Source organism: Paramisgurnus dabryanus, chromosome 8, assembly GCF_030506205.2.
Source record: "Paramisgurnus dabryanus chromosome 8, PD_genome_1.1, whole genome shotgun sequence".
In the NCBI taxonomy this organism is placed as follows: domain Eukaryota; kingdom Metazoa; phylum Chordata; class Actinopteri; order Cypriniformes; family Cobitidae; genus Paramisgurnus; species Paramisgurnus dabryanus.
The window spans coordinates 45,182,131-45,209,289 of NC_133344.1; the positions used below are offsets into that span (position 1 = coordinate 45,182,131).

The window sequence follows — 27,159 nt, forward strand, 5'->3', positions numbered from 1 at the left end:
ATTCTGTAAAGACAAAGACTTGTTAATGTTGTTAATGTTTATTAAATAATAATTATAATATAATTTGTTACATTTAAATAGCACTTTTCAGTAGCACTTAAAGGCTCTCTAAGCGAATCTGCGAGACGTTAGTTATTGTTGACGTTTGAACTGTTTTCAAACAGACGGAGCGTAGCTAACTCCTCCCCCTCCCTTCCGTGCCTTCATGAACGCGCCCAAACCCCACCCCCAAATCCTTTTTGTCGTTTATCGGCTGGAATACTTTGTTTTGTTTTGTGATGCTAGGTTTGGCCACAATGTTAATTTTGCCGTTTGTGAAGCCTGGGCTGTCTACAGAGATCGCGTTTTTGTTTGATCAGCGGACAGGCAGCAAGCAGATAGTGAGGAGATGTTTCGGTATATGTAACAAAAAATGTTTTATGGTCTAAAACGCTTCAATTCGCTTAGAGCGCCTTTAAAGCGTTTTACATATGAAAGGGGGATTCTCCTCAACCACCACAAATGAGCAGCATACACCTGGATGATGCGACGGCAGCCATATTGCACCACCATATTTAACCTTGAACATACTGTCGTCAGTAAATAGCATACATTTAAATCTACAGTAAGTTACTGGCAAACACCTGCATAACTACAGCAGAATTTTTTACTGTGTATTCTTAAGTATTAATTCGTAAAGTGAACTCATTTGCAGTTTTATACATTTGGATAGATGATTAAATATACACTCTCAGAAAAAAGATACAAACCCTGTCACAGGGGGCGGTACCTTTTCAAAAGGTACACTCTTGTATTTAAAGGGTGCATACCTATTGGTACTGTACCTCGAAGGTACATATCTGCACCCATATACTACATACTGTATAAAGGTACCACCCTAGTGACAGATTTGTACCTTTTTTGAAAACATACAATATAAATATAAAAAAAAAACATTTAAAAAAAAACATTATCCCAATTAGTTCCTCTGTAGTAAAATGAGCCAACAACCTAAACCATGGTTTTGAGACAACCAGAACTTTTAAAAAACAGCTAAAGGCTTATCATTTTAAAATAAAAAATACTTGCTTTCCACTTTTACTGCATATGTATTAATTTAGCTGGCACTAAAAACTAAGCCTTGAACTACGTTTACTGACTCTCACAACAAATGCTTGTGAGTTGTGATGTTACTTCATTTGTAAGTCACTTAGATAAAAGCGTCTGCTAAATTAATAGATGTTAATGTAATTCTATTTATTTTTTCAGCTGACCACTGAACTGCAAGCACAGGACTGTAGTGAATCACAGGAAGCGATTAAACATCTACTGCCTTCAAAACCTGCTAGATCTCAGTATGCATCATTAAAAGGAACAGTTCACTGAAAATAAAAATGCTGTCATCATTTCCTCACCCTCAAGTTGTTCCAAACCTGTATGAGTTTCTTTGCTCTGCTTAATACAGGGGAATTCATTTTTAAGAAGGCTGTTATTCTTTTATTCCACCTTCATATAATTACAGACAAGGCAGTATGATCTTCCTGTAAAAATGCTTTGAAACAATGTGTAGTCGCTGTACTGTATATAAACTTTACATGTATGTTTTCGGCAGACACTTTTATCCAAAGGTGACTTACAGTGCATTTCAAGATATATATTTGTTATCAGTATGTGTGTTCCCTGAGTTTGAAACCCATGACCTTTTGCACTGCTAATTCAATCCACTACCACTGAACTACAGTATGCTGAGCAAAACTAGACTTGAAATAAATGTAATGACGTAAAGGTTATAATTTACTTTTATGTTTTATATTGTTGATTTTAAATGTTACCATTATAAATAAAATCAACTTCTGCATTCCATTAAAGTCGAGTGTTTATTATAAACAGTAATTTGTTATTTAAAAAAAACATATGCCCTCATAAACTTAAATTCAATCTGAAAATGTACTTATGGTGATCCTTCTCTTAGTATGTCAGCTAAACGGCTCGGGCTGGGCATCTGTTAACCCCAACTGTCAGTCTTATATTACTTCATTATTGTGAGCAGTAGGGATGTGCCCGAAGCCGAATACGTTATTCGGAAGGGCACGGATAATGGCTTCAAAACGAATAACGAATTCATCCGAATAATAGAAAAAATATTCGGCCAAACATAATCACGTGTTTACTGGAACTGTGCTAAATTATAAAACCCTTAAAGCACGAATAATATGTGTGTGAAGTGAATGAGTGCAATCTATAAAATGACCATCATTTAGAAACGCAAGCTGTTTTGGAATTAGTTTAAAATCTTAAAAACGCTGCTAATATCAAACTTCTTTTAACCCAACTGTAAAAAAATTACCCTTTTATTTGACCAGAAAACCTTGATAAAATGCTGAACTCTGATAATAAAATATTTGTTAATAACTCCGTGTCTCCATATGACTTCGGTCACAGATGATCTTTTAATTACTTCAAGTAAAAGCAAGCTTCATTGTCAATTTAGGTGAATATAAAATAAATAAGTACATAGATAAAAATATGAAAATGTAACATTTTAAAAGCAAAATTTTAACTGAAGATTACTATAACATGAATTGCAATTAACATAAAAATAAAGTAAGTAAATAACAACTGAAACATTTGAATTAAATCTTTCTAATTACATATTGTTTAAAATCTTGTTGCTTGTTTTGAACCAAGTCAAAACTGATTTTTAAATAAGAGAGCATATTGTTATTTGAAATTTTTAACTAATATCTGATTATTTATTAATTTAGATGAAGATTAATGAGAAAGTTTTTTTTAAACAATTCGTTCCGTTCGCGCAAACGCTGAATGGACATGGATAATAACGAGCTCAGCAAGTTTGTTGTTATGCTTATTATGCTTTCGTAAATTCTTGTCAAAACCGTTGTTTTTGAACAAGGCTTTGAACCGGTTCACGGAACGAAAACCAGAAACTTTTGATGTTTTGCATGGAACAGAGACAAAACCAGAAACTTTCAAAAAATATATGTTCCGGAACAGAAACGTTTATTTAAAATAATGGTAACCGGTTAATACCGTTATTTTTTTTGTTCTTTGACAATATTTCTGTCTAATATAACTCTGTGAAGTTCACTTCCGGTCGTCGTTGACTCATCTGAGAAATGAGAAGCTTGCCACCAGCAAGTAGCCTACTCAAGCCCAAGTCTCTAATGCTCAATCATAAGAGGTAAGCATTGTAGGCTACCAAGTTTCTCAAGATGTTTGTTTTTTTAATACTAATTAGTGGTGTAACGGATCGCAGTTGATACATGATCCATACAGATCATGACCCACAGTTCAGCTCGCATGCGATTTGTGGATTGATATGCAAATTTAATTAGGGTGAAAGTTGATCATTTGCACGTTTCAAAGGATTGCAAATGTTTTAAACAATTTAAAAAGGCGCTAAAGTGAACAATTTCTTTAGGCACAGACGCACCTTTGGTTGAATGTGTCCGGTCCAACTCCAATCAAACGTAATTATCACTATTCCCTTCAAAGATCAGAACTCTTGATGTGTAAACTTGAGAGAGAGTTGCACTACTATGTAAAATACATTTGTTGTTTAAAGCACAGAACACAACGTAAGTTTCACTTTATGTGGAACTACTGTTTATGCTGCATCTTCTTCCCTAAGCGCCGTTTGGAATTCTTCCTCTGTATGTGTGTGCGCGTGTTTAAGTGCACTCAACAAATGTAGGCATGTCGGAATTATAGTTATGACGCTTATATAATGTAGCCTTTTTTAATGTTTGGTGACATTAGATAGAGACTTAAGCAAAATTATGCAGACTAATAATTTAAGTTTAATGTCCTAAGGATCAGCCTATTTATTTGTATACCCCACAGCTGACATGGAACGTTATTAACCGGTTCAGGAACTGTTCTAACTGGTTTAGGAACGTCAATTTTAGGGTTGAACCGAAAAATCTTAGCCGTTTCTCAATGTCAAGGGAGGATCCTCGGAAGCTAGAATTTCGAGGATGCTACGTCATCGAAGTCCGTCGAAGGACTGTTCCAATGTCGAGGATCCTCGAAATTTCAACCAAGGACTGAGTCCTTCGTTTGAGAAATATCCCATATACAGGAAAGGATGCAAATTTGTATCCTTCGCGCTCTTCACGCGCTGAAATCACACCTTTCAATCACGCAATGATGTAATGACGTGCACTTGCTAGCCTGTTCCATTTAACGTGTTCTCCGAATGCTTAAAAGGAGCCTCGCCTAGCCTCTGAAGGAAGTGACTTTTAAGGACTAGTCTTGCCAAGGAAGTATCCTTGACATTGAGAAACGGCTACTGTTTCTGTTCGTAACGAACCAATTGGGAAAAAATTCTGGTTCAAAGCCCTGTTTTTGAACTATTCTGTCAGTGCACATACTTGCGTGTCTGTGCATTGCGTTTCGGATCTGTCAGTCAGCGCAAGTCTCGTCGATCTTAATAACTTTTTAACATAAATTTGTCTCGAACTTTATCTCTCTTAATAACTCTTTAAACATCAAGCAAGTCCTGCATTTTATTTTCAAATTCCTGCATGTTGTTAAACCGAAACCAAGATGTCAGACATGACACGCATCTTAGGTTCATCATTTCACTCTCAGAAAACTTACAAATAACGATCATTTTAGATCAGGGGTGTCAAACTCATTTTAGGCTGTGGGCCGGATGGTAAATAACGCCATGAAGTGCGGGCCGGATAATCTTTTTTAAACCTTAGTGTGCTGATAATTGTGTTAAAATTAACTTAACAAACCAATTAATTAGTTTGTTTAGCAAGAAAACCAGAGAAACACACAGCTCTGTGAAAACTACATTTCATAAGGTCACACTCATACTGTATATTATACACACAAATTTACATCTGAACAAAACCCACTGGCCTTATAGGTTGAAAAGCTTTAATTTAACTTCTTTTGCCTTAATGCCAAAATTATTTATAAACCATTCACTTTTCTTTGGAATATATTTGTAATGAGAACAGTCATTTAGAAAATGCTAGATGGGGCAGTGGCCCAAACCAAAAATGGGACTATGGGGGGTGGTACTATTATTATGGTTTTAATAAAGTATTATAAATATTATGTATTATATTACTAGCATCAACTTAGACAAGTGATTATAATGGGAAATATAATAAGAATTAAAGTGTGACAATCTGCTAAATATTCAATATGATTTACCTGCTGGCTTGATGGAGCTTTGAATCCATATTTGCAATGTTGAACTGCTGCTAAAAGCCTCTCTTTCCGTTCTCTGTCGTTATTTTGTGAAGGCATTGGTGTTTTTTGTATTTTTTGTCTACAAAGTGTGCCAACAACAGCAAATTTAGTGTTTATATTAACTTAGATCTGATCGGGAACATTAAATCGATTAGACAAGCATTGTAACGTAAATAAGAATGTGGATATTTTGGTTTTGTTAGCTTGCTAAGTTGTTAGCACTTTTAGAACACTCGGCAAATCATTACCGAAAGAAATACATAAACATACTTACAAATTACTAATTCTGCGGTTTAACAACTGATATAATGTAATGAATCTACCTGTTAATGCAACGAACTTCGGAAACTGTCGTCTTCGCTCTCCAGGCAGAGAGTGGACACAGAGATGCTGCGGAGCGGGCGAGAAAACACGAAGTGGATCACCGGAATCAGTGGATCTTTAGCGGAGCGGTAACAATAAAACGGCAAGTTTTTTGGGCACCGTGTTTAGTCTATGTTCCGCGTTTTGCTGCTTTCCGCAAGTCTCTCATATTAAAAACGAACTAGACACCCGCCTAAAAGGGTTTTTAAAATATGTATTTAATATTTAATAATACTGTATAAATCATCACGCGGGCCGGATTGGACACCTTTGCGGGCCGTATCCGGCCCGCGGGCCGCATGTTTGACACCCCTGTTTTAGATGTTAAATTACTATTTGAATCACTAGAAGAGGGATTAATGTAGGCTATTTATTTTTTCTGAAAACTCATTTAGACAGAATGGGTCACATATGTAACTGTGCTGAAAGACACAATAAACGCTTAAAGGTGATGTACAGTCAACGCGCTCTCAAGTTCAACGCACATAGGCACAAGCTGTAGGCTTTGAAAATGAGAAGTTTGTTCTCCATGCCTATTATTAATGAGAATTAAGTTATTTGACTTTTTGATAAAAATTTTGTAATTTTATTTTTAATAAATATTTACAGTTATTTAAGTTATAATTATAATAGAAGCAAAAATATGACAAACTTCTGGTTTAAAACCCGCCCACTTCCGGTTCCATCCGAATACAAATACAGATACAAATAATTTTGAGATTGTTACAAATACAAATACAGATACAAATACTGACTCCGCTGCACACCCCTAGTGAGCAGGATTCAAAACTTAGGCGGGACAACATCCTTACCATGTACTTATTGCGAAGAAGAGCAATTAGAAGACATTATATAAGAAACAGGTGCGCTTTGGTTTTAAATTGCATTGACGTGCTCACCAGAATTCATCACCAAAGAGCTATCATGTATGTTCATGGTTAAAAAAGCAATAGGATAGCCCGTTCGTTGGTCCGTTGGGTCGGATTGCTTTCCCACTTGTTCCGGACCGCTCCAGAGTGCGTTCGAAATGGGGCAAGACCACCTCGTTCAGGCAGGTTTGGAGCGGTTGTTTTGGTGTGAATCTGCGCGCGATTGCCGTGTTCACATATGCCTAAACGATCTGAACCAAGAGAGATAATGCACCAGGTTCCGAAACAAAGGCTCAGGTCTAAAAACACCCTACAGTAAGTAGGATTAGGATGAAAACAACGGTCCTGGCTTGATGGGACACAATATGGCCTAAATAGACCCCGTAAGATGTTGGGTCTAGGGTTAGGTTTGGGGTAGGATTAGGATAAAAAATGCACTGATCTGGTGAGATTTTACTACATTTCGCCATTTGCTTTATTGTTTTGACATCCTGCATGGATCTGTGGGATTTGAACAAAGTCAAGTTACGCCCCTGCTTTAAGTTATACCCCGTCCTGTCACATCTTGTCTTGCAGTCTGCAGAGCCATCTTAAAAATAGTGACTGCTTTGAAATAGACTGCTCAAACACCAAAAACCTAAACTTGTGGAATACATAGCACTGTTTTAAAACTGGTACAGAGTATGTATGATCTTACACCAATCATTAATAATCAATACAGTACTATCAACTAAAGCCAGGTTAACATTTAAATGTTTTGCCTAAGTTAGTACATTTGTATATCCCTGATTTTGTTATATCGCTTATATACAATGTCTATTTTGAATGTTTATGTTTTGAAATCAAAACTGCCAAAAACCATGACAGCTCGGTTGTTAAACAGAAGTTTATGAAGTAAACACCAAATCACTGTTTAGTCTTTTTAGAAAAATAGCTACAACTAGTTGTACTTCAGCTTGCTGGGAGAAAATAAATGACATGCTTCACCTTCATTCTGTCTCTAGTTTAGACGTTCTTTTTATCACGCCACAGTATGTGGACTATAAGAGGAGAATGATGTCCACTGTTCATGTAAACAAAAACCTACCACCCAACCATTTTAATAAAAACCACACCCTTAAAGGAGACATCAGAAAACCAATACCCCTCTCTCTCTTTCTCTCTACCCCTCTCTATTCCCTAAACGTTCACCAGCACTCATGCAGCAAATGCACAAATGCATCCTTCAGCTTATGCTCCCATAATTCTCAGTGGCAGCCGTGTGATTAATGTACATAGCTATTGATTTTGTCGGTCCTTTTTCTCTCCTCTACACTATACCCTTCTTTCTTTTTCCTTCTATCGTCTCTCTCTCTCTCTCTCTCTCTCTCTCTCTCTCTCTCTCTCTCTCTCTCTCTCTCTCTCTCTCTCTCTCTCTCTTTGACATATTATGTGTGATGAAAGCAGGGTTCTTTAAAAGGATATGCCATAGAATTGCACACCATTTTTACACCAATGAGAGTTTAAATACCGCAAAGGCAAATACAGCTACAAAAATACATTATCTGATCAACACAAGGAAATGACAGATAGGAATATTTTAAAAAAATTGATCTGTTATTTAGCTTTTTACAGATCTTGTCATGTAATACATTCTATCAGTATTTATGTGCTTGTCTGGTGCTGTAGACATGGTTATCATGTTTTGCCGTGACCCAATTTACTTACAACACTCCTAAGTGAAGAACAAATTCAAGAAGGGCCAGTGAAATAGATACAGACAAAACTATAGATACACTGGATAGTAATATCTGTTTATGAAAATATTTCAATTTGGTCATGTTTTTTTTCAGGTAAATGCACAAAAAAATAAGTATGATTTTTTTACTCCACTTAGCTACAGTATATCAGAAAATATTTTGGCAGGGGCTATTTACCCTAAGTGCAAATACTATTTATGCTATTTATAAGTGACAGCGTGAGCATATAAGCATTGTGCAGTAAGTGAAAATAAGTTTAATTTATTAAATAAAATTTGCATCTAAACTATTTGCATCTCTGTATTTTTGTAGATTTACAGGATGAAATAATTTACATAAAGTGTTAACGGTTATATTAATTAAAATTATTAAATCGATGCTGCATTATTAGGAGAATAAAAACCCTCCCTACTGTACATCAACCCTTACAAAAAAAAAAAACTTTTATACTTAATAAAAACTGATTATGAACTTTATTTTAAATTTTCAATCATTTTCTTCATTTTCATTGAAAAAAGGGAGAAAAGCGAGGTCGTCCAAATGCGAATTCAAACCAGCGACATCAGTTAAAAAGTCAGGTCAATGCACAATATACGTTTTAATGCCTGCAAAACTAAAGCCAACAAGACATTGGTGGGCAGAGCTAGTCTAAACAGCATTTGTCAACGAGAGATGCACTTAGTGTAAATAGACACTCTGAAATATTTAATATAGCTAAAAACTTCGTTAGTATAGATTAAGTCTATGAAAGACATTAACAAAGGTCAGATCACATGTAAGCTGCTTGTGGTAACACCTGCACACTTTCACCTGGGTGTTTTGCTCAGTTCAAGGTTGTTGTAACGTTCTTTACAACATGTAGGTGTTTTTGGTAAAGTTACACACCTCAGTAAGTTGTGTAAACATAAAAATATAGTACTGATTTTTACTCCTTCAAAATAAAGTACATTTGTTGCGTTAAAGAAATTATGGTAATTTTACTTGTGTTAAGTTGCATAATCACAGTTATCTAATGAAGTAGACTTGCCATTAAAATAAGAAATATTTCATTATAAATGAAAAATGATTAGTAAGTAAGTAAGTAAGTAAGTAAAATTTATTTCTATAGCACATTTCATAGATAAAAATCACAAAGTGCTTCGCATCAAAAGAAGAATACACAACATTTATAAAAACATTAAAACATCTAAAACAGCAGGAGTACGCAACAACAGATGTACACATTAAACCAGCCTAAACAACCCTACAGACTAGTAAAAGCCTCTTTAAAAAGAAGGGTTTTCAACTGAGTTTTAAAAGTTTCTACACAGTTCAAACAGCGAATGCAAGGAGGCAAGGGGTTCCAAAACCTAGGTGCCACAGCTTGAAACAAACGGTCCCCTCTTGTTTTAAAATAAGTACGGGGGGCAACTAGATATCTCTGATCTGTTGATCTCAAACTACGTGAGGATAAACTCAGCTGTAACAGGTCAGTGATGTAAAGGGGGGCCTGTCCTTGTAGGGCTCTAAAAGTTAGAACCAAAATTTTGAAATGTATTCTGAATTGCACTGGCAGCCAATGGAGTGCAGCTAAAACAGGAGTGATATGAGCCCTTTTACTAGTATGGGTTAAAAGCCTAGCAGCAGAATTCTGGACTGTCTGAAGACGTACCCAGGATCTTCTTATTAAGGCAAATAAAAAGACTATTACAATAGTCTAATCGAGACGAAATACATTATTACATTATTGTTCGCTTAGAACATTTTGTTGGTCTAAGAAGAGCTTTAAATTGGTTTAATTCATACTTTAAAAATATAAGTTTTTCAATCAAGAATGGTGAACATTACTGGAGTAAAGTTTTTTGCCCTGTTGGGTTCCCCAGGGCTCTATTTTGGCTTCTGTTCTCTCTTTATACTCCCCCTTTGTTCTGTTTTGAAAAAACATGGTTTGTCATTTCACTGTTATAACTGTTATAACACCCAGGTTTATTTGACTGTCAGATGCAATTTTGTTGGTCTTGAGTCTCTTATGGCATGTTTTTCGGATATGAGGGCTTGGCTTTCACAAAAAAATCTTTGAAAATAGAACGAAAATGATTGTTTTTAGTTCTTCTGAGTCTTAAAATTCCCAGAAACTGGATTTGGGTGAGATGTCCTTGTTCTCGAAACCATGCATGGGTAAAAAACCTGTGTTTTATTTTTGATGATGACTTAAAGTTGGATGGTTAAATAAATAAATTTGTCAAAGCTTGCTTTTTTCAGCAGCATCTGCTTTCTAAAGCAAAGCCTTTTCTTTCATTTAAAGACTTGAAAAAGTAATATAATTTTTTTCATCTAGGCTGGACTACTGCAACTCACTTTATTTTGGGACAAGGCAGACAGCACATTCCCGCTTTTGCATGTAGTTTAAAATGTTGTGCCTCATCTCTTGAGTGGGGTTATAAAGAGGGAGCATACAGAATCACTCATATTTTATGCTCATTACAATGGCTGCCTTTATGTTTTAGAGTGGATTTAAAAGTTTTGCTCCTTGTTTACAAATCTCTAAATGGTTTGGCCATTTATCAACCCACCAGATCCCTTCGGTCTTCCAACCAGGCTCTATTGTTTACTCCTAAGTCAAGGTTTAAGTGTAGTGGAGATTGTGCTTTCTGTATTGCTGTCCCAAGGCTTTGGAACGGCTTACCACTTTCCGTAAAACAAGCTTCTTTTCTGATTTCTGATTCAGTCTAGATAAAAGACATTTTTATTCTTTAAAGCATATGACTGACAGGATATTTGTACTGTTTTTGTATACTATATATGTATAACTTGATAACTTGCTAGAAAGCACATTGGGCAACATATGTTGTAATTAATGTGCTATATAAATAAATTGTCATTCTCATAACCTAAATCAGGCTGAAATGTTTGCTTGCACATAAGATATTGTCAATAAAAAAAAAATTACTGTTATTTAATATTTTTATAAAAGGAACAAACCTCACAGTACAACTTTTAATATAAATCTTCAAAAAAAAATTATATTTGACCCAACTTTGGGCTAGAATAATTCGTATTTTTAGAAGTCTATCAGGTTCACATGCAGTGCATTCTTTTACCATCTCCAAACGTATAATACATTGCCATTCTCATTCTTTTAGCCAGATGAAAATTTGCTCAGCCCTACAGAGGTCAATTTGAACAGAAATATGGATACAGAAAGACGTGAGGTGGGTTAACAGCACAATATGAAGTGAAAAGGGTTTCAGCACAGATGTCCGCACTGCATACTGCATAGTACATTTTCCGTACACACAAAGAGAAGGTGGAGCAAAGACAGACAGAGAGAGAGAGAGATAGAGAGTGCAGCTTATATTTATCACTATTCTCTAGCCTACGAGCTTGGATTTTACCATCTCCAACTTAATCTGAAGGCTTGAGAGAGATGAAAGGAGTGTGGGTTTGTTGTAATGAGAATGATGTATCTGCAGACTCCCAGCAACAGCTCCAGTCTCTGTCTCTGGGCCCAGCTGCATTCACTCAAACATGGCGCTGGTTTTCAACATGTCTGACCGACCCTCAGCTCTTGATATGGTCTATATGCAGCAGCAGAGCCCCAGAGGATTCGGGCATTGATATTCCTATTTCTTTTCATGCACTTTTTACTAGCAGCTTTACAGCTCTACTGACTGAATATTGATGTAGTGATGTGGAATGTATTTTTACTGTCATTTTATTCTAATATCACATATTTTTGCCTGGCTTCGTTTACTATGTTGATTTGAATAGATATGCAAGCATCAATTTTACTATTAATGCATCTATGCATTATAACAAACCCCTTAAACGAATTTCTACATAAAATCTGCAATCTTAATATTTTCTGAGTAAGGTCATGTCAAAGATTGAATGTAAAATCAATGAGTGAAATCAAACTTTGAAGACTTTAGCATGGATTACAGGGTCACAAATGCTACAATTTTATGTACCTTACCGTTATTGTTTGTGTAATAAACATAAATCATGCCTTAAAAGGTAACTTATTTGCTTAAAATAAAAAATGTTTTTTGCAGGGTCTGGCTCCATTGTGGTATGAAACACCCACTTTTCCTGGCTTAAGTAAACAATTCCCAGATTTTACATTGTGTTTGCTTTGGTTTAAACAATGAGATATTGGTGTACTGCGACTACACTGATTAGCTAGTTAGCATCTTAATGTGCTAATCCATGATGGCACCTTAAAAGATTAACTTGCAGTGGTGTTTCAATTTTAAATGTAAACCTTCACTATTTACAGCAAAGCCCTATTAGAAACAGACCATTAAATAAGCAAAGCGCACATAGCTGTGATTTTCCCTCTAACTGTGCTGGGAGGGAAAGGGAATTGAGTTTAATGGTTTGAGAAATGTCAGTGAATGTCAGCCATAAGAGAGAGACACTTTCCCAGCAATAAGGCAAAATGTAATGAGAGAAGCCAGAGGCAAAGCACAGTGAAAATGACACAGTGCCTGAAGTTTAGCACTAGAGCAACAAGCAGGTTATTGTAATTGTTGTTAAAGGAGCTCTCAGTTTCTGATCAAGCTATTCAAGTGGTTCATATAATAAAAAAAGCATAATGAAGACAAAAATGTCTTGGGAACACTTTTTATACAGTGTTTTTGTTATGTTACATGAGTAAATTATGCAACTTACAAATAACCGTAAAACCTACCCTAAACCTTACGGTATACTGTCGGGTATAAAAAGGTACAAAAGCTGTCAGTGGGACAGTAACCCTTAAAAAGATACTAACATTAGGTACCTCTGAGGTACTAATATTCACCCTTTGGGAACAAAAGTGTAGTTTCTAAAAGGGTACCGCCCCAGTAACATGATCTCAGGAATTTCCGTGGAATAGTCACAGAATTTTTTGCTAATTTTTCTGTGGCATTCTCATGGATCTCTGCATTTCTTTTCCGTGGCATTCTCAACTGTTTGTGTTTACTCAACTGTTTTGTCCTATTTTCTTACCATTGTCGGTTTAGGGCACTTCTGGTTTACAATACCTCCGAGTTGTCCTAGACGTGATGCGACGCTGAGCTGTTCGGCAGGTGTGCAACCCCCTTAACCCCAACGCCAGGCGACAATTGTTTAAAGTTGAGAAAATATAAAAGAATAAATCAGAAAATAGTATCAACCAATAATTAAAGTGACATACTAACGCAAACACCAAATCTAACCCTAAACCGAAGCGACAATGGTTTGAAAATAGGAAAAAGCAGTTTAGTAACCAATCCGTGAGAATGGGGCCATGGAAAAATGCGGAGATCCGTGAGAATGCCACTGAAAAATTAGTGTATATTTTATTTGGGATTGCATATGCATGATGTCAATTAATATTACTCAGTACTTATTTGTGTAATTACACTGTCATTGGGACACCTTAAAGTTTAACCCATTTGTTTCCTTGCAATACTGTACCTAGAAGAATCTTACACCTGACAGCAGTAATATGTATTTTATAAGTAAACAGGCATAATTATGATTTTACATTTTAATTGTTTCAACTGTTTGTAGCGTCCAAATTTCTGATTGCCTCCAAATCTGGATCAAATGGGTGAACAAACAAACAAACGGCCTGTGTATAGATCCGGTGACCAAAGAAAAATGGTCCTCAATATTCAGCAGCCAAATCACTGAAATGCACACAGTCTGCAAGGTGCATTAGGACCTGTTCTGTGCCTCCAACGTTCAAAGAAGACAGGCTCCCAAACAAACACACACACACGTGGTGCTTTCACCTGCGTAGCCTTTCATCTCTTTATTAGAGCTGTCAATTGTTTATCAAAAGCAGGGAGGGGATGGATGCACGACCATGAATTTGAAAGCGCATGCAGAAAGGTCCGTTTTAAAATGCATGACAGGTTAATAGTAAGTTAGAGTATCATTAGACCCCCCCCCCCCCCCGCCCTTCATTCACATTTAAAACAGGTCCTCGCTTCAAATGACTAGGGAGCAGTCTCTATTTTGAGAGGTAATTCATATTGTAATTATATTTTCAATCACAGTTCATTAATTAAGACAAGTCTCACTCTGTAATCATGCATTTCATCTTCTCTGTGATTTGCAGGACAATCTGCAGCGGTAGGAAGAATTATAGGGTCAAAGAAGCTTGCACGTCCACTTCCAACATGGATTTGTGCTAAGTAGACAGAGATCGAACTGTCTTTGTCACTCGGATCTGATGTACAGTATTTTCCAGTATGTTTCATTCCTGATTTGCAGTTCTTCAGAATGGAAAATATAACTAAATGCTGTTGATCCTAACATTTATTGAGTTATATATTTCTTATAGAACTAGCCTTCCAAAAAAATGCATAGCTTGGATTTTATTGTATTGTATGTTTTTAATGCAAATAATTGATGCTAGGCGTCACTATTCACTAGATGAACTTGGAACTCTACTATATATTAATCTCCTAAGGTGGCTATGGTGGTCTAAGACAACATAGGGACAAAACGCACTATATAAAGCAGTTTGTCCATTTAGGGCTACTGTAAAAACATGGCGGTGTAAAATGGCAACTTCCATTGTAAGGGGACACGCGTTTATGTAGATAGAAATAGCTTATTCTGAGGTAATAAAAACATATCAGTTCATTATTTAAGGTCATTATACACCACTGAAAACATAATTATGTATATGATATTGCATTTCTGTCAAAAGATTATTTCTTAAATTTACAAACAGCACCTTTAAAAGGTCTTGAAACTCGGCTGTTTCAGCTCCGGTCTACTTTAATGGGCACATGATATAATAGGCTATCTGGTTTAGTGTAACAAATATTAACTCTTTCGCCACTATTGACGAGTTATCTCGTCAATTAAGAGAAAACCCTCCCCTGAATGACGAGTATTTCCGGCTTTCCGCAATACTTATCCACCCTTACACAACTTATTAAACCCGGAAGTATTGCCCTATGGCAAGCAGCTGCATGTCCGTGGGTGTTTTAAAGAAAGAGTTAAAGGAACAGTATGTAAGAAATGTATATCAACCCACACAACAGGAGACTCCTATGCAGATCCGCGTTCAAGTCGCCAAATCCACGTGACTGTCACATTCGTTTTGGAGCCGTGCAGAGGATCAGCTCCGCCTCTGGCAGCGTCGTAAATTCTACTGTCAAACAGCGGATCCTGAACGGACCCATGTCGGATCCTCGGACGCGCCTTTACTGAACGGTTAAACGATGCACACCTGTCAATCGAGACTTTCTTTGCTGGGACATGGCTGAGCTGAACCCTCTTTTGAGTAAGTATTGATATAATTGTGGCAGTAAACATTGTTTTTTAATCATCCTGTATTCTAATGATTGGAATGACGTTGATATTAGGAAAACTTTAGCATGTTCACTCGTGGATAATGGTTTAGCCCTAGCTGTGCATTATTAAGTTTACATGTTGGCAATTTTGGTGTAGTGTATCTGCCATCTTCTTTATAATGAAAATTAATCTTTGGCAATTTTATCATTGTTTGACTCGTTCAGACTCACGGTCACACTGCAAGATACCATGTGACCTAATCATTGACTAAATGAATGCAGGTGTCAGAGCGACTGTGTGGTTGGTAAAGACAATCTTCTCGTCTGTTATTTTGAGCGTCTGTTAACAGGGTGATTTAACCAGAGGTGTGTAACGAATTCCATTTAAAGTTTTGGGTAACTAGTACTTTTAAAGTGACTTTTAAGGATACATTTACTCAAGTACATTTCTAGTGAAAAAACTGTACTTTTACTTAATTCGGTGGCGTTCCTATGATAAGCATACTTGACTTTGGATGCTACCATAAACATCTGTCTGTTTGATTACAGGTGCTGTGTTCAACCTGGCAACATATCAAGCAACGAGGAGACGTGTAATGGGAGAAATGATTAAATAATTAAAAAAAAATTTTGAACAACTTGTCTTTCTCCAATTATTCGTTTTCAGATGTTTTAGCTGTGCATAGTGCAGCATTTCATTGAAGTTGTAGCCTAATAGATCAAGTATTTTATGTTTGCATTGACCTGGGCCTATAAAGCACTAAATTAGGTTTTGACCACAAAAATAATATTTTTTAACAAAAACAGAATACGCTATAACCTATAACTGGCCATAAATGTAAATGGTAATTTTATATTTCCATTGAGTAGTAATTACTTTTGTACATTAAATTGATATCGTTTAGTGAAACTTTTCTGTTAGGCCTATTTACAATATTGTATGTTAAAAATACAAGGCAATGCAGATTTAAGGTTCTATATTGACTATATATACTGCCTTCACGAGCAAGGTCAAAGGCCACCTGCCTCTTGAAGCTTTCTGGAGCAAAATCATAGTTGATGGCAAACCAGACGCACACAGATAAACCGAGCCTGTACTCTTATTTGCATGCTTATATTATGCTCTAAAAGTGTGTACAGTTTTTGTTATGGAAAAGTATTGACATTTGAGTGCATTAAAGGAGATGCTAAATCTAATTTCAACAACTACTTAGTACTGGTAGGGCAAATCTAGCCCTGACAGCATTGTGAGGAAAATCATCCAATGTATTTATACTTTTTCACCACTGAAACACCTGCAACCCATGGGCGCCTCTCTCAATTATGTGTTCTTACAGTGTGTAGGGTCAAGGCACACTCACATTTTACTTTACAGAACCATATTCGAACCTGATTGCCCGAATTATTATGAATAATTAAGCAAAACGTCTTCTTATTGGATAAGAACATGTCCGTCAAATGTCCGTTAAACACATGAACTTGCCTTCAAAGTTTGTATTTAAAATAGGGCTGTAGTATAATAGATAATCCAAACAGCGCCGTTGAAAACGTGACGTCCTTTATAGATGTCACTTATCGCTCGCTCGTTCCTCCATAATCCAATGACTTCATGGAAAATATTGATAGACAAAATATGTAGCCAATTATATAAAGAATTCAATAATCTCTGTGTAAATTATGTGTTTAACTTCATGCTGCGCTGCAAGAACTGACAAAGAGATGACGTCAAAGTACCGCGAGAGTGAGTCCAAATTAAACTACTCAGTAAGATTTCTTGAAGAGCTCTCGCGGTACTTTGACGTCATTCGACTGCGGCGCTGCATAAAGTCAGTACGAGGCGTCTGACTGTTATCCGTTCCGCCCCTCAGCTTCTTTTATTTTTCTTTTGTTTTGTGCGCCCGAGCTTTGTTTACAGTCTGGGGAGACGCACAATTTTTAAATTTGAAAAAAAAGTAGCAAACATGTCTGAGGCACAGGTCAGCCGCGTCACTACAGTCACGTGACTTCCCGCGGTTCACGCTCGAGCCGGAAGGGAAGACAATGCTGAATAAAGTCGTAATTCTTGCTATTTTTGGACCAAACTGTATTTTCGATGCTTCAACACATTCAAGCTGACCCACTGATGTCACATGGACTACTTTGATGATGATTTTTTTATTACCTTTCTGGACATGGAAACCTTACATAGATTTTCAATGGAGGAGACACAAAGCTCTCGGACTAAATCTAACGTTAAAACATCTTAAACTGTGTTCCGAAGATGAACGGAGGTCTTCCGAGTTTAGAACGACATATGGGTGAGTCATTAATGATATTATTTTCATTTTTGTGCGAACTATCCCTATTCAGGAGCAACGAATGTTCCCTTTGGGGGCGGAGGCGAAAACACAAGCTTATACAGTATGTAAATATACACAGACAATGACGCCCCCCCCGTTGCACGCTAGAATCTCCGGAAAAACAAGCCGATTTCAACCGAAAAATGTACGTTTTTAAATATACAAAACTGCTATCTCAAACATGGAGAGGCTGCTTCGTGATCTCAACTAACAGATTCTGCAATAAAACGAAAATCACAAATGTTGAAAAAAAAACTTTGTTTCTCATTTTCTCAAAACTTGTGCTGCCGACTTGTGTCACTGGTTTCCGTGACGGGTCACATATGTACTGCAGTACATCGCCACTTCAAAACTTGTGACCTCCACACAATGTAGATTTTTAAACCTGGAAGATGAAACTAGAACAAAAAGCTGAAATGTACTACTTTTCTCCTATTGTTAAAACGAACAGATGGTAACATTTTCTACTATGATGAACAACACAACCATTCCACTTAACATCATGACCCGTTAAAGTAAAAATAAATATAAAATCATAAATGAATCTTTATTTGACCCCTTAACCAAAAACAGAAAGCAATGAAGTACCCCAAACCTCAAAAAAATTACACTAAAGTGAAACCCTGTGCCTTGAAAAGGGAAACCCCTAGCACATTCTTAGTGATGTGGAAAGCGATTCACAATGCTTTGATTGTTAAAGTCTTTGGAGTAAGAATGTGTGCTAGGATTAAATCAAGATTCAGAATTCTGAGAAATATTAATTCAGAATAGAATATTACTGGTACTCTAAGTGAATTCACGCGATTTAGATCATAAAAATTTTTTGTTACATACAGCAAATATCTCCTCACTATCTGCTTGCTGCCTGTCTGCTGATCAAACTGTAAAAAACTCTACAAACTTCAATATAAACACAGTGGCCAAACCTAGCACCACAAAACAAAACAAAGTGTTCCAGCCAATAAACGACAAGAAGGATTTGGGGGTGAAGGTTGGGCGCCTTCATGAAAGCACGGAAGGGAGGGGGAGGGGGATGAGTTGGCTCTGCTCTGTTTGTTTGAAAACAGTTCAAACATCAACAAGAATTGACGTCTCGCAGCTTCGCTTAGAGCGCCTTTAGTTCGTGCATCATTTTTAAATTAAGTTTTGACCAATTATTCAGTTATTTCATTTTGTTAATTTTAAAGACATAAAATGCTGTCATTTCCTCCACATAGTTACTTACAGTATAATGTAAGATGTGGTGGAATTCTGATATGTGGTTGCGTTAAGTAATTGAATACGGTTGGGATTCTCACTGTAGGATAATGTCAAAAGAAAAAAAAAAATAGTGAGTGTAAAAAGCAGCCCATCCTCACCCCATGGCGTCAATATTTGACGCCACTTGACCATGCGTCAATATGTTACGCGGAGGGTATACCCTTCGCGTCATTTTTTGACGAACTGGGGACTTCAATACTATTGAGTCCGTTGCATTCTCTTTCCTATTTTCGTACCATTTTCTTACCATTTTCGCGTCGGTTTAGGGTTAGATTTACATAATGACATCCCTACCCAAACCTATCCCTAACCCCAATGTCAGGCGACAACTGTTTAATTTCGCGTACCTAATAGTATTGAAGTCCCCAGTTCGTCAAAAAATGACGCGAAGGGTATACCCTCCGCGTAACATATTGACGCATGGTCAAGTGGCGTCAAATATTGACGCAATGGGATGAGGATGTGTTACAAAAAGGGCTATAAGTGCTATAATTGAATAACACCCAATTACATATTTGCAACACAAATTCAGGGAAATGACACAAAAATGCTGCTAGGAAAGGAAAGATGAGTCAAAAGACTTGCACAATGGGTACTGATGCACAATGTACTGAACTGCAGTGTACAATGAACCTGTGGTAGAACGATGTGTCCCAGTAAAAACTAAAAGTAAAATAAATGTGCCATAATATTTTTTAGGACTATATTTGTATATTGTATAAATATTGTTTGATCTATTTAGGACTGCAATATACAACCCATTTTATATTTCTGATTAAAACATGCACAACATTCTTCTGTATTTTGTCTTACTTCCCAGTAAAGGAATTTCTAAATATTCCTGAAACAAAGATAGCAATATTATTTATAAAATATATATATATATATATATATATATATATATATATACACAATTTGCCAGTGGTGTTAGGAAAGTAAACCAAATGTTTATACTTTAACTCATGAAATCTTAAAAATTTTACAAGAAAAAAATTACAAGAAAAATACAGTGTTTGGAACAGACTAGAATATGAGTATGCATTTATTACAAACATATTACTTGTAAAGACAAGTTTTGAGCAGAAACATATATTATTGTATATTTTTATTGCCTTTCAAGCCAAATGATCAATTAAGGAATAATTGATGATGACGGGCTGTTAAATTATAAGAAAATAATGCACACCCAATGTGGTAATGCAGCATGACACAAAGTGGAGTACCGTTACACCGTGGGTGTGCATTATTTCCGAATAATTCAAAGGACCGGAGTCAATTATTCCGCTTATACCACAGTTACCAAAAACATTGCTCTGGTGGTTATTTTTTAAACATTTGACAAGTTAGGTGTGCGGTTTACAGAAAAATAATCAACCCCCATGGAGCATTTCTCAACCAATCAGAACCAAGAACATACGAATGTGCTTATACAAACGCCACAAATTAGCCACCTCATCAAATACGTACAAACTGCCATGAAACTGCATCCTGGAAACATTAATTGTGGCCTGTTCTTATAGAAAAACATGAAACTAACATGAACAAAAACTGTCACAACCAACCTTACTGAAGTGCTTGCGAAAAATTTAAAACCTTTTGGATCTGTTTTCATCACATTGACCAAACCGAAAAAACTAAGTATCTAGCCAAATCTTGTCGATTAAAAAAACCAAGTATTTAATAAAAATGCAGCAGCATCGAAATCTCATTGTAAATTTCATAACGCCCACAAAGACTGTCTGCAAGAGTAAACAAGTCTTCTGTTCATGCCAGAGATCTTTTGAGGTCCTTCATCATTAAATATTTAGCAAGGGATGAGCGTTAGATAGGTCTAATGCCTCTGACATTTCGCACATGTTTTGATATTGGCATGTGCTGTGACCACATCAGACAAACTGGTAATTCATTTTCATCAATTGCAGATCCATTCATAAAGACGACATGAGCACAGGTATGATGAATATTATGCATAGTACTCTATATTTCACCAACTACATTTACCAATTACGACTGGACTGTTACCATGGAAATGTCGTCAGCTGGTAATAACTGGTGATGTACATTGATTGCTGAGAGAATGGATTTTTCAAAGCTCAATAAAGGCACTGGAACAAGATGTTGCCGTCTGTCATGGTCAGATTCTTTGCTGATGCGAGGTGTATCTAAGCGCTCTTAAACCTGTGAATTTATTCGTTTACACTTAACAGTGTTTTAAACACAATCTACACATAAACTTGAGTTTGAAGCAATCTAGACAGAGGATCAGGGAGATGATAGATAAAACAAAACATTATAAAGCACTCAACAATTTTAATATAGCCAAGGTTGATCAATGTTAACGTGTTAACACACCACTACAGTATGTGCCAGTGCTGGGAGATGGTGCTCCGAGTTCAATTTTAAAAAGTGAAAAGCATTTGGCTGCAAGGGTTCAAGGGCAGTTTGTAAATATGAGGCATTCCTAATAGAGAGTGACAGAGCTTCACAAGTCTTTCTCTGGGTACACGCAACATTTTCCCTGCTTAAATATCACCACCAAATCCAAATATATCCAAAAAACTTCCAAAAAGCAACAGAAGCTGAGAGACAAGTGTGAGCCCTACCTGAGACAAGTGAGACTGTGTCTTTTTCCCACGATACAACACTGACGTACTCCTCTACTGAGGCCGGGATAATGCACTTGAAGACGGCCGTATTCCCTCGCATGACTCTCTGATCAGCCACACGTACTGTGTACGGCTCCCGGAATACTGCAGTGTAAGGAAAACTTGGTTAGGAATAGGATTGTGTTTCCATTTTTTCTTTAACATTCACATTTTACAATATGAAATATTTTAAAACATATTTTATAAAAAAAAAAATGCTATTTAAATAAAGTAAAAAATACTTTATTGTAAAAGGCCAATGAAATTCTGTAATTTATCTTTAACCAAAACTTGAGGGCCATTAAGTGGTTGATGCAGGTGCCTTTAAAACAGAAGAAAACTGACAGTGCACATTGGCCCAGAAAAAAACTGACCTAAATTCCAACATTGTCTTTTCTTCACATGACCGGCCTGAGCAAAAATTCATTAATATTTCACAGTTTTTCATCTGTCTATCATACAGCTGTCACAGCAATAAATTTCTAAGCACACTTTCACAAACTGTGTCGTATCAACATAAAACCTCAATAAAGATTGCTTTGTGTGGGTAACAGAAGTCCTCTTTATTTACTTAAAATAATACATGACATTAAAGCTGCCAAATTACCTTAAATTTTTTATGGCACCTCAAAGTATTTGATGTCATTAAAAATAAATCACCATTGGTTCTCACATGTGTCGTAACCATAACTTTTGTCATTGTGCAAAACAATGATATGATTTCAAAACACTTGGAACATGCAATTTGGACTATAATATTTTTTGACATATTCACTATGTCATAACTTAAGGGTAAGCAAAGGACATTTAAATTTTCTGTTAAACTCTCCCTTTAAGTTGCATGTTCTGTATGAAATGACTGACCGGCTTTAATGTGGAGATCTTGACTCCTGATCTTTCCTGAAGGGTTTTCAGCTGTGCAGTAGTATGTATTGTCATTGATTAGGTTACTAAAGCTGGACGGCAGGAAGCCGTAGATTTGCAGCGTGCCATTGGGGTGCACATGGCGGATGCCCGGGACATCGTAGATCTCCTCCCCAGCGGCGAGGTACCAGCGCAGCGTGGCGGGGGGCACGGCCGCGGCAGGACACGGCACCAGTGCCCCTGTGGTGCTGGAGAACACTACCTCTTGCAAAGATGCATTGACAAAATATAAGCTGGAACGTAGATCTTCACCGAAAACTGTAGGGGATAGATAAAACCCAAGTTAGTGAATAAGCATGCTAATATAGACAAGTAGTTATTAATTCAAGTTCAGCCATGTCAATCTAGAAGTGTTGTGATTCAGACAATCATTTTGCACAACAGTGTGCCAGCAGTCACCCGCCTCCCCCCCAGCTCCACTTGTCTAGATTTGTTTATGGGATATTGAGCCTAACATTGCAGCAGAATCAGTATGTGTGTATTAGCATTTGAAAGTCTTCAACAGGAGCACCATAAGCAAGATCACAATCAAGTCATTTAAATCTGAGTACTAGATCAGTTTGGTGAATTAGATCCACCACTTTGTTGAAAATATATAACACAAAAGAACAATTTGTTCATGAATCAAAAACTGAAACTTTTCTCAACTTGCAAGGGAGAAATGGTGAATATGAAGATATCTGGTGAATAATGGCTTAAATTAAAGTCTGTGCTTCTTACCAGATTTAGTACTCATTCACATTTATTATATAGCAAAAATGGCCATGATTTTTGTAAAAAAATCACCTGTTCTTTGAAAAAGGCAGTTATCCAGGTTTGGAAAAACATAAGTGCGAATTATTCATTACTGTTCCTTGAAAGGATGTGTGTAAAATTTCTTTATGGTAAAATAGTGTTTGCTATCCTCTTCTGGTTGATTTTTCTCAAATGTGACCACAAAACCGAATACTCCACTTAAAAATCCAGATAATTTACTCACCCCCATGTCATCCAAAATGTTGATGTCTTTCTTTGTTTATTTGAGAAGAAATTAATTATTTTTATGAAACCGGGCATAAGGGTCTTGTCTAGCAAAACGATTGTCATTTTTGGGAAGAAAAATATTTTTTTTTTTTTAAACCACAGCATCTCGTCTTGCACAAGCCATGTGATGCGCCAGCGCAACCTTTCGTAAAGCGTCAGCACTTAAAGTAATCTTTTAAGTCGCATGGGTACATTTGTAGCAATAGCCAACAATACAAAATGATAGATTTTGACCCAGTATTGGACAGAACACGTGCTGGGTTAAAAATGACCCAATGTTGGTGTTTTGCAACCTATAATAACCTAGCAGTTGAGTTTAAACAACCAAGCATTGGGTCAATTTTAACCCAGCGGTGTGTTCTGTCCAATATTTACCCATTATGGGTCAAAAATAACCCAGCCATTTTTAGAATGAAAGAAATCCTGTCTGACCTTCAATTAACTTATGTCTGATATTCTTCTCATCTCTATCCGAGCTACAATCTTTGTTTGGCAGTAAATGGCTCACCAGTGACAGCTGGCAACGTTTTCCCTCGGGACGAAACATTTTAGCACTTCATAAATTTCTAACAAGGTTTCAAATCACAGCAGTTTCAACCTTTTCTGAGGTTCAGTGCCTTTTACTTACAAAGCAGAAGGTGCTCACAGAGGAAGCGACATATTCATAAACACATGCGCGCCCACACGTTCAGATATGTCAGTAGCATCCGCGCTTGATAAACAAACACAAATAAACAAACAAACAAAACCCACGAACAACCGCTCCTAATGGTGATAATCTTTACTGTGGCAATCTGAGACATATGGTATCATTCATCAAGTGGCACACTGAAGCAACCATCTGTTAAAATATCATGTTTTGCCAGCGAGAGGCTTGGCGAAGCATTCGCTCTGATATTAAAGAGTGTTCACACGTTCTGCCATTTATGCAATAAGAATTTTCTCTCTCGCTCCAAAAGGAATGACAGTGTCTTTCTGCTAACTAACACACGATTCAACACATTCAACATTAATCACTTGGCACTTGATGAATTCTTGGGGGTATGTTGGTTTAACGGCAAACGCTCTGTAAGTGTGGCCTCCGGCACTGGAATTAGGAGCTGCTGATCTGTAAGATCAATTTAAATTTCATGTGTGTCCACCGAAAATTAATAGATTATTATAATACATCAGGATTTTTACTAAACCCCACAGAAATCTGTGTTGTCTGAAATGTTTTTAACCCTTTATTATATCAGTGACGAGGACAGAAATTTTAACCTGAGTAGACCTCAATGTCTACTCTCAAATTACATATAGTAGTCGTGTATAAACAGATTACGTTGAGTTTTTTGAGTCATGGATCGGATCAGCAAAAAAAAAGGGAAATAAGGAAGAAAAAGAAAATAAGAAACAAATCAAGAAATTATAAGCATATGAAAATAGAAAAGAACAAAGTTACAAATAAAGTATAACAGTAGTATTTAGGAACAGAAATATAATTAAATGAATAATAACACTTCTTCAGTCTTCTTTCTATACTGTGGTATTACGAGATAATTTAGCGTGTATGTGTCCTGTCGAGGGCATAGAGATTCTATGTCTGCATGCTTTTTTGTGTGTGTTTGAAACTTATAAATGTGTGTCCATTTGAGTACTATATGTTTGAGCATCTGTGCTCACAGAAAACAGCTCACTTTAACATCTCCTTGTACTCAAATTGTTTAAAATGTCTTGAATGTTAACATTTCCAAGGTCTAGAAACACATGCAAATGATAAACTTTATATATACTGAAAATATTTATTTATTTCTGAATGATGCGTGTTTGAGTGATTATTATTAATGAAATTATTATAATTATTGGTGATTTCCTCTGCTTTTCCACAAACATATTTTGTGCCCCTTCTGACTGGGTGCACCAGCCATCAATCTGAGTGGGCCAATGCCACCCTGGCCCTTATAAAGCCTCGCCACTGTACTATATACACACTGTAAATAATGTATTATGAGTTGATGCCATAAAGCTTGTATATTTCAGATATTAATTTGTTTTATGAGACAGCCCAACCTATTCAGGGTGTACTGTACCCTACCTGTGCCCCAAAATCTTGAATTAGGTTCCAGGATAAAAGGAATCGGGGAATAGATCGATGGATAAATGAAGACAACGCAAGCGTTTGAGCTTCTTGGACTGAAATCGTAGCCCTTTTCAAGGTTTGTCAGTTTTTTTCTTGAGAAACACATCAAAACACAATCTAAAACAAAACACCACATCAGATTCTTCTTGAAAAGGCTAGATGTTACTTTAACAAAACAATAGCACTTTGATCTCAACAACCCAGAGGAAAAATCCAAATTGTCTTCATTTTTTTAGGAGACGGACCGTAAGGACAAAAAAGTGACAGTGTTCAATAATGTATTGTGTACATTCATTATTAACTAAGCTTTTTCACTCTCTTCTGGTAAAGCTTTGGAAGAAAACCACACTCTATTCAATATTAAACTCTCTCTCTCTCTCTCTCTCTCTCTCTCTCTCTCTCTCTCTCTCTCTCTATCTATCTATCTATCTATCTAAAGATCCAAATGTCAAAGCCATCTGGTCTTTCTTTTCTTTGGACTTGGAAAAATGTTGTGATTGGGATAGCAGTTGACTCTAATGCACTGGCCTTGCGTTGCCTGTAGGCCTTTAATACTGTGTCACCTGAGGCGTGGATTTCACCTGACAGCTGACAAGAGCAGCTAACACCAAGCCAAGGTGACTTTAGTGGGGCGTTTGAAAAGAGAAACGCACACACATGCTGCTAGCATGAAAAACTTCACATAATTAGCTGTGCACATGTGTGCACATCCGCAAGGTAGTTGAGACAAAAATATAGTGAATAAGCAAAAATTAAAGGGGACATTTCACTTTTTAATGATGTTAAATAAATATTTGGTGTCCCCAGGGTACATAAATATGTGCCGTTCTAGCTCAAAATACCATACAGTTAAAATTGCCACTTTGTAGGTATTTGCCGTTTTGGATGTGTCCCTTTAAAGGGGACATTCTATGAAAATCAGACTTTTTCCATGTTTAAGTGCTATAATCGGGTCCCCAGTGCTTCTACCAACCCAGAAAACATGAAAAATAGCAACCCTGTAACTTTGTTTTAGTAAGGCTCTCTCTGCAAGCATGTGAATATATAGGTCATTCGGATTTCGCTCCCCCCATGACATAGGTAGGGGATCTTATTATAATGATACCTCCCCTTCATCTGCGCTATCCAACCATGAACGGCCTCGCGATAGACAGAGAGAAAGAATGACTGACAGCACGACGCGTTTGTATTCCCTCAAACACAAACAGGAGCCTATAATCTTATAAATTGTATTTTTAATAATTTTTCTAAAAATTGAATTAACGATCTAAATGATTAACGTTACCTTAGTGCAAGAGAGAGAGCGAGTGAGAGAGAGTAAAAGTAAACTACTGAGTGCTTGTGGAAGTGGATTTTATTGTAACATGCTGAAAATCATTGTGCCTGTTTAAAACACTGGCAGCCTGAC

The 27,159-nt window shown here is 36.6% G+C and overlaps 1 protein-coding gene across 2 annotated transcripts in view; it reads right to left on the reverse strand.

The window, feature by feature from the left end:
- The window catches only part of dscamb (Down syndrome cell adhesion molecule b), a 188,912-nt gene that overhangs the window by 144,451 nt on the left and 17,302 nt on the right, over positions 1-27,159 (reverse strand). For both annotated transcript variants that reach the window (XM_073815642.1, XM_065281876.2), the window contains exons 2-3: positions 22,550-22,867; positions 21,644-21,790 (exon numbers count right to left, since the gene is read on the reverse strand). In XM_073815642.1, coding sequence (XP_073671743.1) covers positions 21,644-21,790; positions 22,550-22,867 — 465 coding nt within the window. The remainder of the gene's footprint in view (positions 1-21,643; positions 21,791-22,549; positions 22,868-27,159) is intronic.